The sequence below is a fragment of the Taudactylus pleione genome, unplaced genomic scaffold (assembly GCF_031769625.1).
Source record: "Taudactylus pleione unplaced genomic scaffold, aTauple2 ptg000019l, whole genome shotgun sequence".
NCBI classification, from domain to species: Eukaryota; Metazoa; Chordata; class Amphibia; order Anura; family Myobatrachidae; genus Taudactylus; species Taudactylus pleione.
Genome location: NW_028284421.1, coordinates 26,899,842 through 26,917,501, shown reverse-complemented (window position 1 = coordinate 26,917,501; position 17,660 = coordinate 26,899,842). Strand labels below are relative to the sequence as shown.

General features: G+C 41.2%; 1 protein-coding gene across 2 annotated transcripts; it reads right to left on the bottom strand.

The window, feature by feature from the left end:
* Positions 1–405: 405 nt before the first annotated feature.
* Positions 406–17,425, bottom strand: UBL7 (ubiquitin like 7). Of its 2 annotated transcripts, none has more exons than XM_088446204.1 (11): positions 17,323–17,425; positions 14,846–15,045; positions 14,547–14,666; positions 14,376–14,458; positions 13,087–13,171; positions 12,827–12,884; positions 9,369–9,499; positions 9,182–9,231; positions 8,901–9,068; positions 8,640–8,762; positions 406–962 (listed from the first exon to the last, which is right to left on the bottom strand). In XM_088446204.1, exons 2-11 carry the CDS (start codon positions 15,024–15,026, stop codon positions 825–827), a joined length of 1,137 nt encoding a protein of 378 aa, XP_088302330.1. In that variant the 5' UTR covers positions 15,027–15,045; positions 17,323–17,425; the 3' UTR covers positions 406–824. The 2 variants fall into 2 exon arrangements, with proteins under 2 accessions (XP_088302330.1, XP_088302329.1); XM_088446203.1 differs by lacking the exon at positions 17,323–17,425 and adding an exon at positions 16,162–16,433.
* Between the last annotated feature and the right edge of the window lie 235 nt (positions 17,426–17,660).

Here is a 17,660-nt window from a genome sequence, read left to right as displayed (position 1 = left end):
CCAAAGCGAGGTGGTCCAGTTGGATCCTGGCCCAGTTTTAGGGGGGTTAGGGTCCCAGTTGGACCTCCCGTTGGTGTGCGACGGGCAGGACTTTGACCCGGGGAGCCTGTTCTGTTTGGACAAACATGCCACAGTGGTAACATTGGATTCCCAGAAGTCATACTAGGGGGTTGGTGTACGCTGGGCAGAGAAAAATGGGGAAGTAAGGAGAGAGATGGAGAGAGTGAATGGAGGTGGAGACAGAGAAGAAAAAATAATACGTAGAAGCCAGGCATTACAGCTAGTACTATTATGTGAGAAAGAAAAAGTAAAAAAAAGCATTAAAGTGAAAAAAATATATTTTTAAAAATTCAGTGGCAATAAAAAGCCACATTTATTCAGTTTCAAAAAAGAGAAACCCTGACATAACAGTGTATACATTTATATTTATTGACATTTTTCTTTGTAAAATTGATCATACTTAATAACGCACTCTTTTTTACAACAGATTCAATACGTAATTATCACTAAGCATGTTATCTACACAGATTCACCTTTGTTTGTCCGGCAATGTGAGATCTGCAGTCACGATAAACATATATTAATACATACATATTCATCAGTACTTCACAGAAACCTTTATATGTTTCTATTATTAAATATATACATGCAAAAGCAATGTTACCGCAAAATACTGTTACTAATCAAATGTTGCAATAAACGTGCTTTTAAGTCTTGAACTCACATCTATGAGTTGCAGCAATCTCCAGCCTTTTCAGGGCAGCAGTTTTATGCTTTAACATAAATGGTTGGTACCAGCAACAGTAATGTAATAAATAATTAAATTACAAAGCACCCCCAGCAAAGATCAGTTCCAAAGCAGCCTGGATGTCTCCTCCGGTAGCTTGTAAAGCACGTAGGCTAAGGTCCTCATCACGGATGCCCATATCCCGCAACTGCTGAAGCTGAGGCTGCCACTGGCTCTGTAAAAAAAGTAAAATGTAAAAGACAAAAAAAAACAAGAGGAATGCATGGAAAATAAATTCTAAATTTACATGGATTTCTCTCCTCATGGGACTCTCACCAAATGCACAATGCAGCTGTACTTAGGAGCTCTGATGTAGGGGAACTGCAGGAAGAAGTCAATGAAAGCAGTTCCCAGACTGCTTGGCTGCAGCTCTTTTCCAAACAGCAGCGTTGGATTCCTACTCTCATTCAGTTCTCCTACAATACTGCTGAAGCTTCCCCCAGTACAAGACAAGTGGAAGGGACAGCTGTATCGCATAACTGGCAGCTGTCACAAGGGAGCAGCAAGTCTGGCAGACAGGGCCAATGCCCACCAAAAAATGTAAAGACCCTCCATGCCTGTTTGGTTTCCTAGGATGTCTGATGCCAATTCGCTTGAATTGCTTACAAGTCATCTTCTGAACTGATCAAACCAATAGGAAATATATATATATGATCAGTGTGCCCTTTAGAGCCAGAACACAGGGCAGATTTACTGCATTACACAGAGAAATCACTTGAAATGAAAGGGTGTTATGATAATCTCTTGACTAATCGCTAATAAATTGGGCATATAGGAAAGTATTTGAAAATATGTTAGATCAGAAAAATCTGGTCAATATAATGATCTATTCACAAATATAACATCAAGCAAACTCCTCCCCCTACTATGTATCTTCATGCAAACTTGGAGCATGCTGGGAGTTGTTGGTTTACAACAGCTGCTTAACTAATGGGTTATCTGACAGCCAGAGGTGGCGAATGCCAAGAAATGAAACAAAAAAACTAAATGAATTTCTATTTGCAAAATAAGTTGCAAAGTAGCCCATAAATTTACTTCTACATACATAAAGAGCAAACATGGCAGAAATGTGTAACTAGACGTTTAGTATCATAAAATAATATACAATCATTAAGTAAGAGGACAAAGGGCTGCATCCAATTAGGAGCGAAAAGCTGTTTTCGCCCATTTTTTGGCAAAAATTTAGCCTGGAAATGTTATCTCCGTACTCAATTCCAGTCCGTTTTCACCTATGCAAAAAGTCAATGCACTGAAATAGGCAAAACTTTTTCTCCACTGAACAGAAGGAGAAAAAGAGTGCAAAATCTACAATTTTTATGTTGGGAAACCACCCGGGAAACTTGGTACAACCCCCCCCCCCCCCCCCCAAAGGACAATTCACCCAACAAGAAAAAAAAAATTCCCAGAACACCCCAAAAAACGCCTTTGAAATTGGAGACGAAAATGAAAAAAGTGGGAGGACAACTTCAAAAACGAGCAAAATAAGCTTCTGGGGGTGCTCTAAGAAGGGGCCAAGTGTTTTTGGGATTGCAGGTGCTTGTATCACGGAGGAATTTCACTTTTTCTAAAACTTCACTTTAGAGACATAAAAATACCAAGACGCTAATAGCAAGCAATTACCACCACTTCAGTTTCTATCTTCATAAAAATAGCTATTATTCATTGGAGATCGATCTCTCTCAATCTCTCTCTCGATCACTCTCTCGATCACTCTCTCGGTCTCGATCTCTCTCTCTCTCCACACACACACACACAATGTATATATACCGTATATACTCGAGTATAAGTCTACCCGACTATAAGCCGAGGTACCTAATTTTACCACAAAAAACTGGGACAACTTATTGACTACAGTATAAGCCTAGGGTGGCAAATGCAGCAGCTACTGGTAGTAATCACCCCCCCTGGTAGTGCCTCCAGGAGTAATCCCCCCCTGGTAGTGACCCCAGTAGTAATCCCCCCTGGTAGTGCCCCCAGTAGTAATATCCCCCCCTGGTAGTGCCCCCAGTAGTAATATCCCCCCCTGGTAGTGCTCCCAGTAGTAATCCTCCCCCTGGTACTGCCCCCAGGAGTAGCCCCCCCCCCCCCAGTAGAGAAAGACATAATAATAAAAAAAAAAAAAAAAAACCACTTACCTGAAACACCCGCTCCTGGTCCCGACGCTGCTAACGGCTCCTCCAGCCGCTTTGCATTATGGGAGAGGTCATGACATCTCTCCCATTACCCACTGCGGGAGCCAGAAGATGGCTCCCGCAGTGGGAGCAGCAGCAGCCGACTCTCATCGGCTGCTGATTACAACAAACACACAGCTGCCGTTGCCGGCTGCTGTGTGTTTGGCACTGTGTAGTGCTGACCGAACTCCATCCGGTCAGCGCTACACATGCAGTGCAGCTGTGTCACAGAGACACAGTCTGCACCACGGCCCGCTGGTCCTGGAGCATCACTCAAGTGTAAGCCGAGGGGGGGGGCTTTTTCAGCACAGAAAATGTGCTGGAAAACTCGGCTTATACTCTCATATATATATATATATATATATATATATATATATATGAGAGAGAGAGATGCCTATATATGTATATAGCTCTCTCAATATATATGTAATATATATATATATATATATATATATATAAAAACACACTCATTCACACACAGACGTATTACAAATTTTATTTATACAGTGACAATATATAAGCACATATCCCACAGTGTGATTATTACCACACTGATTATTACCACTCTGAGAAGAACTGAAAAATATACGTATTTATACATATTTACATTAAAACACACTACCTGCTGGGTACTAAACTTCATATCAGAATTCATAGGTTTTTTTTTGCATAATAATAGCCACAATTATTCAACAGAAAAGGATAATGGGGATTGGCAAGAGAAGCGTAATAGTAGGTGTGTTGCTCTTGAACTTTTCCTCCAGACAAAGGTTAAACAAATTATCCTGATCCGTCCCATTCCAGGTGCTGATGAGTGGCCTATCATGTGGTCTAAGGGCCAGAATGCACTTGGGGCCTGTGAGAAAACCATGCTATTCAAAAAAATGCTTCTAGGTTTGGAAAATACAATCTAAAGGAGTAAAAGTGAAGTTATTACATATTGGGGTCAATTCAGTGCGCACATAAGCCATACTTGCCTCAAAATTGTACACTTTAATACGCACCCCTTTAGGGCTACAAATGAAATTGTGCGATTCAGGGTGTAATTACCAGAGTTAGGATGCCATCAGTACAGCACATTGCGGGCATCTCCAGTATGTTGCTCCTAATTAAATTGACCCCAAAAAGTAGAACATGAAAACTTTGCGCAAGATTACCATTGCTGCTGAATCCATATTCAGTATATTCAATGATAATCACCTTCTGGCCAATGAGGATCTAAGGTAGTTCAACAGACACCAGAAATCATTTACAGGAACAAACTAGAGGACATTGGAAACCATTGTAAAGGGAATAATGTCAGATGTTGGTACTGCACACATGCAGAAAGCTGACTCCAGAACATTTGTACTCTCCTGGTTACATTTGGAGCACAACACTTTTCCTTTCAAACATATGTGGCTATTCGCACCTGGTACACAGTTGCAACCTTTAATAGCACTTCTTAAATTATAGAAACCACATTACTGTCCATGTATTAGCCTGTGAACTGATTTAGAACCATACAGTTTCCATACATGAAGACTACTTTGGTGAATTGCAAAAGCAAAGAGCCATTATTAAATTGCCAGTTTAACAACATGTTGTCTATAGAATGATATACTCTGCTACACTGCTTGTGCTGGATAGAGATAAAAGCCCATTTATGTCTGTCATCTGTAGAAGCTTAAGTATACATAGATAGATGAGGTTGCAAAGCCCTGGGCTCTTCTGTAAAGTCTGCTTCCTACTGTCTCTAGGTTTTCTGGTGACAAGTAATGGGCTACATAATATATGGATGAAAAAGTAGAACCTTTAAATTAAGGATGATTGCAATGAATGTAATACGTTAATACTGTTTTTAAGTTTCACCTTTAATCTACAGATGTGTCCACATACATCTTACCTCTGTGCGCTACAAGTCGCATTACACAACGCGTGAGACGGTAGCTTGGAGCATCTTTTTGTGCAACTTTTTCCTTTCAAATGCGTCTTATTCACAGTGATGCGAATAGGACGCACTCACAGCTTCTGCTGATTAAAATGATGTGCGGCATGCCCATATTCTGTGTGTGACTTCGGGGTGTATATGCATGCAAAATGCTATGTTACAATGTCACAGCCGCTGACACTGTAATGCAGCATTTCGCATGCAGATGCACCAGTGATGTACGGTGAGGTCAAAGGCTAGAGATGGCATACATGGAGATGGGTCTGAGTGCTGGGAGCCTGTCTCCCCCCTACTAACTGTAACTCTCCCCTCACTACACTAAGCTTCAGTGTCCATTGATTCTCCTACCTGCATCACTGTGTCTTCTCTTGCTGCTGACTGAGCTCTGATCTCTAAACACTGCAGTGCACTTCCTAGTCACATGATATATCCAAGGTGTCCATGGGTGCTCAAGGCACGCCCCCCATACTCAGAGGCATGACTCTATTAGCTCTCTTTATGAGCAGCTTACTGCCTTGGTCTGCCTACCCTGACTGCACATCCCTGAGATGCACCCGTAGTCGCACACAGAATATAGGCATTTTCAAAGGGAAAAAGTTACACAAAAAAATGCTCAGCGCTACAGAGTCACACCACGGCATGGCGCTACTAGAAGGGCTGTTTAACATACAAGGAGACTAGATGTATGTGGGGACATATCTGTATGAAAGACAGGATTTAGAGGTGGCTGAATGGCCATATGGGTTCCCGGCATGCAGATAACCCTATAAATAACCGCAGTAAATAGGTGATATGAAACAATTTCTGAAATTTTGCTTTCAGCAGAGCTCTGCTAGATTGTTAGGGGTATATTTAATAAAGTGCGGATTTTTAGAAGTGGAGATGTTGCCCATAGCAATCAGATTCTATTTAACATTAATCTGGCACCTTCTAGAAGATAATAGCTAGAATCTGATTGGCTGCCATGGGCAACAACTTCACTTCTAAAAACCCGCACTTTAGTAAATATACCCCTTAGTGTCTGTGGCATGGGTGAGCTCTACTTTAGGGGAAGTGACTTGCCCCTATTCTATGCAAGCTCACAAAAAATCACTGTTCCTTCATTTGTCTGATTTATTACCACTGAAAGACACTGCACTTATCAATGTTGTGTTCTTGGGGTTTTAATCTCATCCTAGTGGCCGGCAGGTTCAGAAAGAGCTTCATTATTCCCCCTAACTGTTCTACACCAGGAGACACATTAAAGTAGTTGGGACTGTAGCTCTGTTATGTACATAGCTACAGACAGGAAGTCAGGGTCGTAAGATTCCTCATAATTAAGTCTACATGGGCACAAGGTTGTTGGTTTGTAAATGTTTAGCAATGGAAATTCTTTTGATTAACAAACCTCTTTACACTCTAATACTCATAGGTCATTGTCCCATACATAATCGGTCCATGAATGTCAATGACTTTGCAAAGAAATCCTCACTGCGAGCAGCATTGCTGAAGTACCTCGGCTCGTGTGCAGTGTGACCGCAACACATGCACTGTCAGACAATAATCACTAAGCTGCGTAGACATCAGCATTGCGTTCACATCTGTATCAGGCCCTCTATGTGCTCCCGATGACAAAGGAAAGTGGAAATGAAGTCTTAAGTGGTTAGAAACTTCTCAGCTTGCACAGTCATTTACGATATATTTGGGACTGAAATGTTCCCTCTGTATCACCGCTATGGGAATGGGAAGCTTTAAAAGCATGTGCCCATATTTCAGCTAAAGAACTGTTTGAGCGCACTCAACAAGGTGGAACCTTATTACACAAAACTGATCCAGCAGACAACAATTACAGAATATTGGTGCTGAGGCATATGGTGCATAAGTGGAAGTCAATGAAGAATACAACATAAACAAAATTATATCAATACCTACATATATTTGAATTGGGTGATAAATATATTATTGCTGTATTAGGCATATGCTGTTTCCCACTACACTAGTATTTCTAGAATTTAAGTCAGTTCCTATACATGAGCATGCCAGGCTTTCTTACATTTGATATTTGTGTGCAATTTACTATGTGATACCAAGGCAACATTAACTAATGATCTATTAGCATTGTAATTTCCTTCCCTTATATGCGGAGAACATGCTGGTGTTTATTTGGCAGATCCTAGTAAACCTTCTCAACCCGATACGTAAATTTGGGAATTTTAGGGTAACTAGAAAAAAGTATAATATTTCCAACTGATAGAGAAGCCCTGGTGGCTATGCTTCTTCTCTGCCCCCTGTGACAGTAGCATCCTTTAAATTCTTAGGGGGCGATTCAATTAAGCGTGCTGTTGATAGCAGCGGGAAAGAGTTCCTGGAACTATTCAATTCAGAGCACTGTTTAGTCTGAATACAAGAATTCTCCTCGCACCCTCCTGAGGGTGAGAGTAGAAACTCAACTAAAGTGCCAGCCGCAAGGCTGTTTGTCAGCTTAGCACGGCGCTAACAGCCTCGCGGCCAGCACTTTAGTTGGAGAATACCGGTTCTCGCAACTAAACACCCAGGTTAAGTCATGAGAACCGGCATTCTCCGACTTAAGTTGTAATAGTCGGACTAAGCAGCGCAGTCAATTGAATAGCTCAGGGAAAAAAATTTGCGGCACTATCCACCTCCCACTTAAATGAATCACCCCCTTGTGTCACAGATACATAAACTTATTCAGCCATACCATATCCTTAATATTATTACTCATTTGTGGACTGGGGCCTGATTCAGCAAGGATCGCAAATGCAAAACTGCACACGGGCAGCTTTGCAATTGCGATCTTTGCAATAATGCAAATGCAGCAGGAGGTGTATGACACCCCTTGCTGCATTTACGGTCGCAGTCTGGGACCACCATCGTGACTATCGGTGGTGCACTGCTGAATCAGGCCCTGAGTTACAGTCCAGTTCAAACTACCTCAAAATGTACTAAGTTATATTAATATAAATCAGTGATATTTTACCTAAAATGTTGCATGTGCTACATAACCCTTAACGGTTATATAGGAATGAGTATATACAAAATATCTAGTGGCTTTATATGCAAAACATTATACCATGAAAGAGGAGCATTCAGTGACCCTTTGTGTAAGATCAGTGGATTACTTTTTATTTATCATTATTTTTCTGTTTGAATTAAGATATTTATCATATTAATTTTATTATATATCCTATTTTAAGAATTCTGTTAGATGATTTTTTAGTACAGGATTATGAAAGTGGAGATTGGAGCCGTTGTTCTTCCTTGTGTATTTACATAATGGCTTATAGTAACTGTATATAAGTTGTTATACCTGCACTACCATTAAAAGTCATAAGTAATTACAGTGATTTGTTTTCTGTAGGAAATGTGATAGGAGTAACTTGTAAGGATCATTTATACTGAACTGACAATGGGTGACATGGTGAGATAAGACACATCCACCAGCGTAAGTAAGCATGAAACTTTAATGTCTCGCCTTCAGGCCTAAAAAGTTCTGTAGAGCTGGTCAGATGAGACTACCGTTTAATATATGATCATGTACGATCTGGGTTATGTTGTTATACCTTGGGAAGCCACATAGGAAAAACATATCTGATTGGTGAGGTATAATTATATTTACCATTTCACCCATTGCAACATATTACTATGCAACATCACTGAGAATAGAGGTGTTACCACGCATATCCTGCAGATAAGAGTAAGTAACCATGTCGGGCAAGGTGCTGAAACTGTAGTCACACAGCATATAACTCACCTGTTGTGTTGTCTGGCTGGAAGCTTGCAGTGCATGTTGCAGAGCTTGGCTGAACAAGTCATTGGTGATGGGAGTTCCTGACTGAACGCTTGATGACATAGGGGATGTTCCTGAAGAATGACCCTATAGGGGAGTGGAGTATGTTTAGATTTCCTCCATAGTAACAGAACACCTAGAATTATCTAGATAACTATTTCACTAAAAAAAATAGGTTTAAATCAATCAGAATAAATGGTATAAAATTATAGAGCAGGTTCTGACCTGTGTTCCAGGTGTGGGAGTATGAGAACTGCTTTCTGGGGTACTTGCAAGTGCTAGAGCCGTAGCCAATTCACTTTGGGTGATGGGTCGTGGACCCGCTGCTCCTGTGTATCCAAGAGAAGCAGGGCGGGGACCAGAGGTGCTAGCTAAAGATCCTGAGCGAGAGGTCTGTCACACATTTTGGTTAAAGAGAAAGAAAGGAATTATAAATTATGACATTAAATAAAGCTGCCATCGCATACTAAAATACATACACGTGTATAAAAACATTGTTATCTAACCTGTGGGAATTCATCCTCTTCATCGGACAGACCATCAAACAGGAATCCACCTTATACAAAGCACAAATAAAGTTCAAGACAATGGCTGCAAAGCTGGGAAAGAAGCGCAAGACGGAAATTAAGAAGGAGCGTATGACAGAAATGAAATGCTACACGGGGACATACCCCAAGTTGTCTGTGTTCTCACCTGGCATGTGCAAGCTTGCAGGGGGAACTGTGTGAGCAGCGCCATCTGCTGGAGGCAGTGAAGAAGATCCGCTCACTGAATGTAGGATGAGTATTATGGCATTTACAAGTGCAGGATGAGAAGACACCAGCCTATCATAAAAAATATTATAGTGATATTAAACTTAAACATAACAAATATTGAAATATATTGAGTAATTTCATCATCAAAAGCACTACTGATATGCCAACACTAAAAAACAAACACATAATTTCAGGTGAAATGTGTGTATTAAGGGCTAGTCTCAGTCTAAACAATGGAGCACAGATATGAATGTATGGATTTCCCGGCAGTTGGAGATGACAGAAGCGACCTGGGAATAAACCGGGTCGGCTTCGCGGTGTGAAAGAGGTCTGTCCCGGATCTTCTGATTTGGAAGTGTGTTCCAAATCCCGATCAGACCCGGGACTTTGCTGTACAGGTTCAGATATAATTGCAAGTAGGAATCAGAGCAGTCTGCTACTGCTATACTGGAAAAGGAATTACATGTCATTTGGAAGCACTGGGTCATTCCTGTATTTTGACGATAAACATCTTATTCCCACAACCATGTTGTCTCGCTCTCCATTTATACACACCAAGCGCTGACACTATCAGTCCAATAATAAATTGATCATGGTACATCAAGGCATTGAGTACAACACCAAATAAAGAAACATTTCAAAACCCACCTACAAGTCAGAAATTGTACTCATTACTGCTTGGAATTAAAAAATTAAAATATGCAACAACTCAATAATCAACAACTTAAATTACTTAACAACTCACACAATCTGCGTTGCAATGTATGGATCTCTTCGTCAGCAATTTACAGCAGAGTCTTGTTCAAGGATGTAAGGTGTTTATTTGTGAAGAAAAGTCAGGGGGCTAAATACTTTTTCAAGAACGTATGTATCTAATATATATATATCTATCAAACCCTCAATGCGCGAACTGTAATAACATTTGTCATGTACACAATTAGAAGTACAATTTGTAAAAGCTGCTCCTCTTGTATGATCCTTGCCAGACAATAGATCTGAAATTGAGATATAAACAACAGGACAAGAAGGCACTGATTCTGTAGTATTTAAGACCCAATTTTGGATAAAGGTAAGTGATCATGCTAATCTCAATATAACTCTGCTTGAAGATGTAATGGATCAGGACAAGTCCTTCATTGGATTCACCGACTTCAGAATAAAGACTCTGCACCAAAAACAAAACCAAAGAAAACTCATAGGGTAGTATATCACAATTTTATATCAAGAAAAAAAGTTAAAACTCGTACATAAAAATAGCTTGACAAAGTGTACAATACACCCAGCCAACCAGAGTGGTACTAGTACCAGTATCTGGGAACTTCCGGCAATTATGTTGTTTTCTCGGTGAGTGTAGTCTTGAGAGACAGCCGGCAGGTGTTGTTTTTGGTGCAGAATCTTTATTCTGAAGTCAGTGAATCCAATGAAGGACTTGTCCTGATCCATTACATCTTCAAGCAGAGTCATATTGATATAAGCATGATCACTTTCTATTGAATGTACGCACATTACTTACCTGTATCCAAAATTGGGTCTTAAATACTACACAATCAGTGCCTTCTTGTCCTGTTGATTATATTTATATTATATATATATATATATATAAAATCAAATATCCTGACTGACTCAATTACTCATCAACGCCCAGCCCAAACCCCTAGAAACATGAAAATCGGGGAGTATATTGGTGCCCACTAAGAAGGGATTTTTTCGAAATTCAACTCCTAAAGCGGTGAAATGGGCTAAAATTATTCCTCCCCCTGTGCAATGTCCTGACTGACCGACTCATCATGGCTGAAGCACAGTTCAATATTCAAACACCAACTGTCACCCCAAGTGCTGCCAAACATCACTGGCAGTTGGTGTGGTTCCTCTATTTGAATAGTGAGGGAAGGGAATATGTTACTACACAGGTGAGAGAGGAAAATGTGTTACTACACAGGTGAGGGAGGAAAATGTATTACTACGGGGTGAAGGAAGGGAATGTGTTACAACACGGGCGAGGGAGGGGAATATGTTACTCCAGAGGTGAGGGAGGGGAATACGTTACTACAGATGTGAGTGAGGGTGTTACTACAGTTGTGAGGGAGAGATTGTATCCCTGACTTTCTGCAAGTGTACCTTGAAGAATTTATGCTGTTTCGAAGGAAAAAGGTGATTTGATTTAATTTTTCTTCTCTTCATTAATTTTGCATTTTGTTAATTGATGAAAATCAAACTATTAACAGTACTATTTTTGAAAGCATTCTCACCTTGCAGCAATTTTTTCCACAACTGCCTAAAACTTTTGCACAGTACTGTGTGTGTGTATAATATATATATATATATATATATATATATATACATACACACACACATACTATGTAGACAAATGTGATTGGACACCCCCGCTCAAGTGTAATGGTCCCATGCATAACATTGCACAAGTTCCAAGCGGCCACTAATGTGGCGGTTTTGTCAAGAAGGCCCATGCACTTGCAGTTCTTTGGAAACAACAATTTTTTTTATCAGGGCGACAATGCCACCTGTCATGTTTCCAGGGCGACGCTGGACGGTATACAGTAAATTCAGTAACCCGGAAGGACTGGCCAGTTCAGAGTCCATTGCGAACCTCTTGGACGAACTGGAGTGACGGGTGCGTTCTAGGCCAACTCGACCTTCTTCAGTGTCACAGTTGGTCACTGTACTTAAGACGGAATGGCAAAACATACCGCCTGCTATTGTCCAGGAACTTGTGGACAGTTTGCCAAGAAGTGTGTCTGCAGTAATCACTGCACGTGGTGGACCTACAAAGTACTGTCCTACAAAGTACTGACGTCAATAAAGTCCAATTGATTTATTTGCTGTCAGTGTTCAATTACGTTTGTCTAAGTAGTGTATGTGTGTGTGTAATATATAATTCATTTTAATTTTTCACTTCATAGAAAATAAAATGTGTTTTAATTCATACATAACCAACATCAGATAACCAGAGCTGCAGGGGAACTTACATTCTTTTTCCCACTACACTAATAATATCAGCTTGTAAGTGTGGAGTTCATGTCATCCAAAATTGTCAAATTTTATAATTTCACTGTACCTAACAATCTGATCCATTTTAATACAATTCCAGCCATCTGTCTTTAAGCTTGTGCCTGCATGAGGTATGGAACTATACTGCTATATGGATAATGTTTGCCGCTTTAAATATGAAAAATGATGCAAATATCTTAATACATACAGTATAAGGGCTTTAGGGGGTTGGGTGTTATTTAATAAACAACCCATTTGCTGTCAGATTTAAAGCATTTCTCTTTAATGCAATGCACGTTAGGTATGGCCTTTAAAACAATTGCCAAAAATCAGCATTTTGAAAGACCTTCATTTAGTAAATTTCCCCGTTAAGACAGTTACACTTACGTGTCCAGCATGCTGGGATCAGTGAACACAGTGAACAGATCTTTGTCCTGCAGAACTCCTGTGAATACAGATGAGACATACAACTGTAATCACTTGTACTAGTCCTATTCCTGCCAGAAATCTAAACCCACATCACGCTTATTATACTTCTCCAGTAAATAGTCTGCTTCAACTACACAGCATTAGAGGGTGAAATCCAAATGCCCAGTCACTGATTGACTATTTTCTATTTTTCTTTTTACTAGAAGTACTTAACTCACCCATGGCTACAGGATCAGAGCTAAGGCCAGGGGTAGCCACAACTATTTGCTCCAAGGATTCACGGCTCCCAAGCAGCTTGAATACCTGAATGACAAGTTATTTTAACATTAATGATTTTTATTGAAACAACAATTTTACAATAATGGAATAAGATGCTGAGAAGAAATAGGAAGAGGGGAGGTAGGTGGGAAAGGGGAACAAGTGGGCAGACATAGATCTGTAGTAGAATACAATATATTATGCCATATAGAGGGTGTGCAACAAACATCTGTGTTGAGCAATCAAAGAGGGAAAGACAACAACAATCATAGAGAAAAAAAAAGTTTATTGAGGGTTCTTTGAGGCGAAAGAGTAAGGGGGAAAATTTGTGACAGAGAGGACGCATGAAGGAACTCTTCATCTGTATCAAATTCATGTCAACTAAACAACTTCTTACAACTTCTTAAGAAGTGAAGAAGCTGTGGTGGAATAAGGGACACCAAAATGAGCTTGGGAGTACTTTAATAATAGTGGGAGGAATAATCTGGAGCTATAGCAGCACGTGTAGCGATAAATATATGGCCTATCACATATCTGTAATGCTGAGGGACCTTAAAAGTGTAGAGATGTAGTTCAAGAACAGAAAAGGGAGGAAGGTTAATATACTTAGAACTTTAGTAAACAACGGGAAAACTTTTGCCGACATAATATATATATTGACAGGTTAGTTTCAGGGAATATATACAATGTGACTTTAAATGGGAAGTCGCAGAGGAAACCCGCCGTCTAGAAATAAAGTGATTCCTTACACCTGCAGCATCCTACACCTGTCCTTGTGATTTATATCTCTGGTATATATCAGCCACATCCTGTCTCTCGTCGGGCACATACCACTTTACATCGCAAAGGACGGCTCTCTTGATAGAGCTGGCCTTTGCTATGCCCCCGGACAGAGGGACTTCCGGGTGTGACACCGATTAGTCCCTCTGGCGTCCTTCTGCGCATGGCCGCAGGGGGTGATGGGAGGGGTCTGATCTGATCCCACAGGGTAAGCGTCCCGTTGAGAAGCCCATGGGCCGCCGGGACTTCATACCCATTCCGATATACAAAACAGGTTCCCAAACTCGGTCCTCAAGGCACCCTAACAGTCCAGGTTTTAAAGCTATCCATGCTTGACCACAGGTTAATTAGTACCTCAGTCAATTTGATTTAACCACCTGTGCTCAACCATGGCAATCTCTAAAACCTGAAGTGTTGGGGTGCCTTGAGGACCGCGTTTGGGAACCTCTGATATACACAATATACTCACTGCATCACGACAGGCAGAACTCGTATGCAGAGCTGTGTGCAGAGCGCGGAACTCACGGCTAGCAGCAACTTTATCTACAGGCTCTAAGAGAAAAAGAAACAGATAATAAATACCACAGATAAATGTGTTCAAGTATACACAAAATATATGCTCCAAACACTTGTTCCTTACCGGGTCGGGGTGGAGGCTCAGGCCATGCTCTGCGGAGAATATGGACTGTGCTGCCTGACTGGACTCCATAGAATTCCAGAGTCTGATCATCTCTGAGTCGTCGGCCACAGTGTATTAAATCTATGCGGAGATATTGAAAGTTAAGAAGTCTGTTGATTTGTGTTATCTGAACCAGTAACAAAGCATATGCGTCTGCTACATGCCAAAAAGCCTTCAACAGCTAACCAATAGACAGCAGCACCATAATGCTATTGTACTTAATGGACAGGCATCAATGTGTACAGTTATATATTTCTCACCAATCAGCTCTGGGTCAGGAATGGACTCTGGCAGCGTAGCAGTAATAAACTGCTTCACAACTGACACCCGGTGGCCACATAAAAAATCTCCATCACCGGTGGAGTTTACTGGGAGGCGTACAATGGATTTAGGAGAGAGGGGCTGATCTGCCAGCTGGACACATATATGGAGCTCTGACATGATCCCCACTTGTAGATGTCTGAAAAAAAACACACACACAAAAAAAGAGGTATTTGAAATGACACAGTAGTGACCCTTTGTCACATATACTACATACAAAACATGAATCTTAACACAAACAATGCAGCCTGGCTGTTGGGTTAGGTGGGACATGTGTAGAAACCCAGCCTATAAAAGTAAGCAAACAGCAGCTATATGCATCTGAAACACACTTAACATTAAAGGAGTGGTTCACCCACAGATTACCTTGCCCTCCTGCCCATATAGGGAAAATTTATGTTTTTCATAGTGTAGAATAATATTGATCTTGAGATCTATTGGTATATATAATATAATAAAGTCTGTTACGTGAACAATTGTCCAAAAACAACACAGATAATTAGCATTGATCACGCTACTCCATGTAGCCTTAAGATGAAGAGTATATTAAGATATGGAACATTGACTGACTATTACTTATAAGTCCCCGAAGAGGGTATTGATGAGAGGACTTGATAATCTGTAGGTAGGGTGAGAATCGTTACTGCTGCTTTCAGTGTGAAGAAGTCCAGCTTGAATATAATGCACTTCATATGTAGCTCCACTCCAGGGGGTATATTTAGTAAAGTGAGAGTTTTTAGAAGTGGGGATGTTGTCCATAGCAACCAATCAGATTCTCGGATGAGATTAAAACCCCCAAGGACACAACATTGATAAGTGGAGTGTCTTTCAGTGGTAATAAATCAGACAAATGAAGGAACAGTGTTTTTTGTGAGCTTACACAGAATAGGGGCAAGTAACTTCCCCTAAGGTAGAGCTCAACCATGCCACAGACACTAAGGGGTATATTTACTAGAGAGTGGGTTTTTAGAACTCGAGTTGTTGCCTATGGCAACCAATCAGATTCTAGCTATTATCTTCTAGTAGGTGCCAGATTAATGTTAAGTAGAATCTGGTTGGTTGCTATGGGCAACATCTCCACTTCTAAAAACTCTCACTTTAGTAAATATACCCCCAATACTTATATCCATACGCAGGCTGCTGTGTGCTCCTGCTGCACACCCTCGCGTCTCTCAACATCAATTAAAAACCGCACAGTACCAGGAACTGACAGGATGCTATTGCACAGGGTGTATGGTAAGATATTGCTACTTACCCGGGTATTCTCATGGTACCTGCTGGTCCTGAGAGTTCCGATGCAGCGTTGTCGGTTACGGGGTGCATGCAAATTAGAGTGCAGTATGTAGGAGCGTGTACTGTGTCAGATAATGAGAATGCTGCACTTAAAATAAATTACTCTGCCTTTTATCTATCTGTATTCAGTGTTGTTTTTGGACATTTGCTCACATGACAAGCTTTATTATACTATATCAATATTAGTGCATAGACATTGTCAGTGCCCCAGAGCACTCTAATCTCACATTATTGTATTACCTTAGGAGGTTGTGAGGGACACTTCTACTATTGGAGCTGTTAAGGCTACACATACATTATTCTACAGCGCTGCACGTATTGTGTTATAATACTGCAGGATAATAGTGTCTGGTGATCACATGTGAGACTCACAGTCAGGTAGACTCACAGTTGGGCACACGAGATGTTATTACAGAGCATACCAGGGGGGCAGAAACAGGGGCTGTTATTGCAGAGCAGACTCAAGGCAGGTGTAAGTGGAGTTATTGCAGAGCGGACTGGGGGGAGGGGGGGGGCAGAAACAGGTGTGCTATTACAGAGCAGACTCGGGCAGGCACAAGGGTTGTGTCCAGTGGCGACTCCAGAGGTGGGGCTGCAGCGCAGTCCAAAATTCAAATAGGGGAGCCACACCAACTGCCAGCGAGTCCTGGCTGGTGATGTTTGGTAGTATTTGGAAGTGTAGTTGGTGTGGCTCCCCTATTTGAATTTTGGACTGCGCTGCAGCCTCACCTCTGGTCGTGTCTAGATCGCCTTCAGTTAATGGACCTGGACGTGTTGTCGAGTAAGGGCGGAAATGCGATTCCATGTGGTATTATTTCATCCCAAACACTCGCCACGCTTCGGGCACAGATTACTATTCCCAATAGATATCCACATGGACAGTAAATGATTACATCAGGGTTCATGAGCTGAAGGGGATGCAGCAGTAACACAGGCACAAGGGGTGATATTATAGAACAGACTCAGGGGTTGTTATTACAGAGCGGGCTCAGAGCACAGGGGGTGTTATTACCGGGTCACCGACTAGTGCAGCGTTGTGTACATGGTCAATTTAAGAATATATATCTACAATTACATTCGGAAACTGCAGCGTAAAAGCTGCATCAATACAACCAGCACCTACCTGCGTGCACTTCCTTTGTTTACTATCCAACGGAAGGAAGTGACTGCGCACAGTCAGCTCTGCTGGGACTACACATCCCATCACACACCGGGCGAGCCCTGCTGCACTGCGTCACTTCCGCCTCACAGTAACGCTAGGGGAGCAATATCGCATCTTTTTGTCATCCTCAAACCACTGCTGCTGCCATAGACCCGAGTACTTTCATTTAGACGAGTATTGATTTGTAGAACACGGCATTCGTCTTATTAATGTGGGTTAAGCTTTGAATCTGTACTATTACGGGTTAACAATCGCTCAGAGCCCGTGGCGTAGTTTTTTTTTTTTTTTTCATAAATATT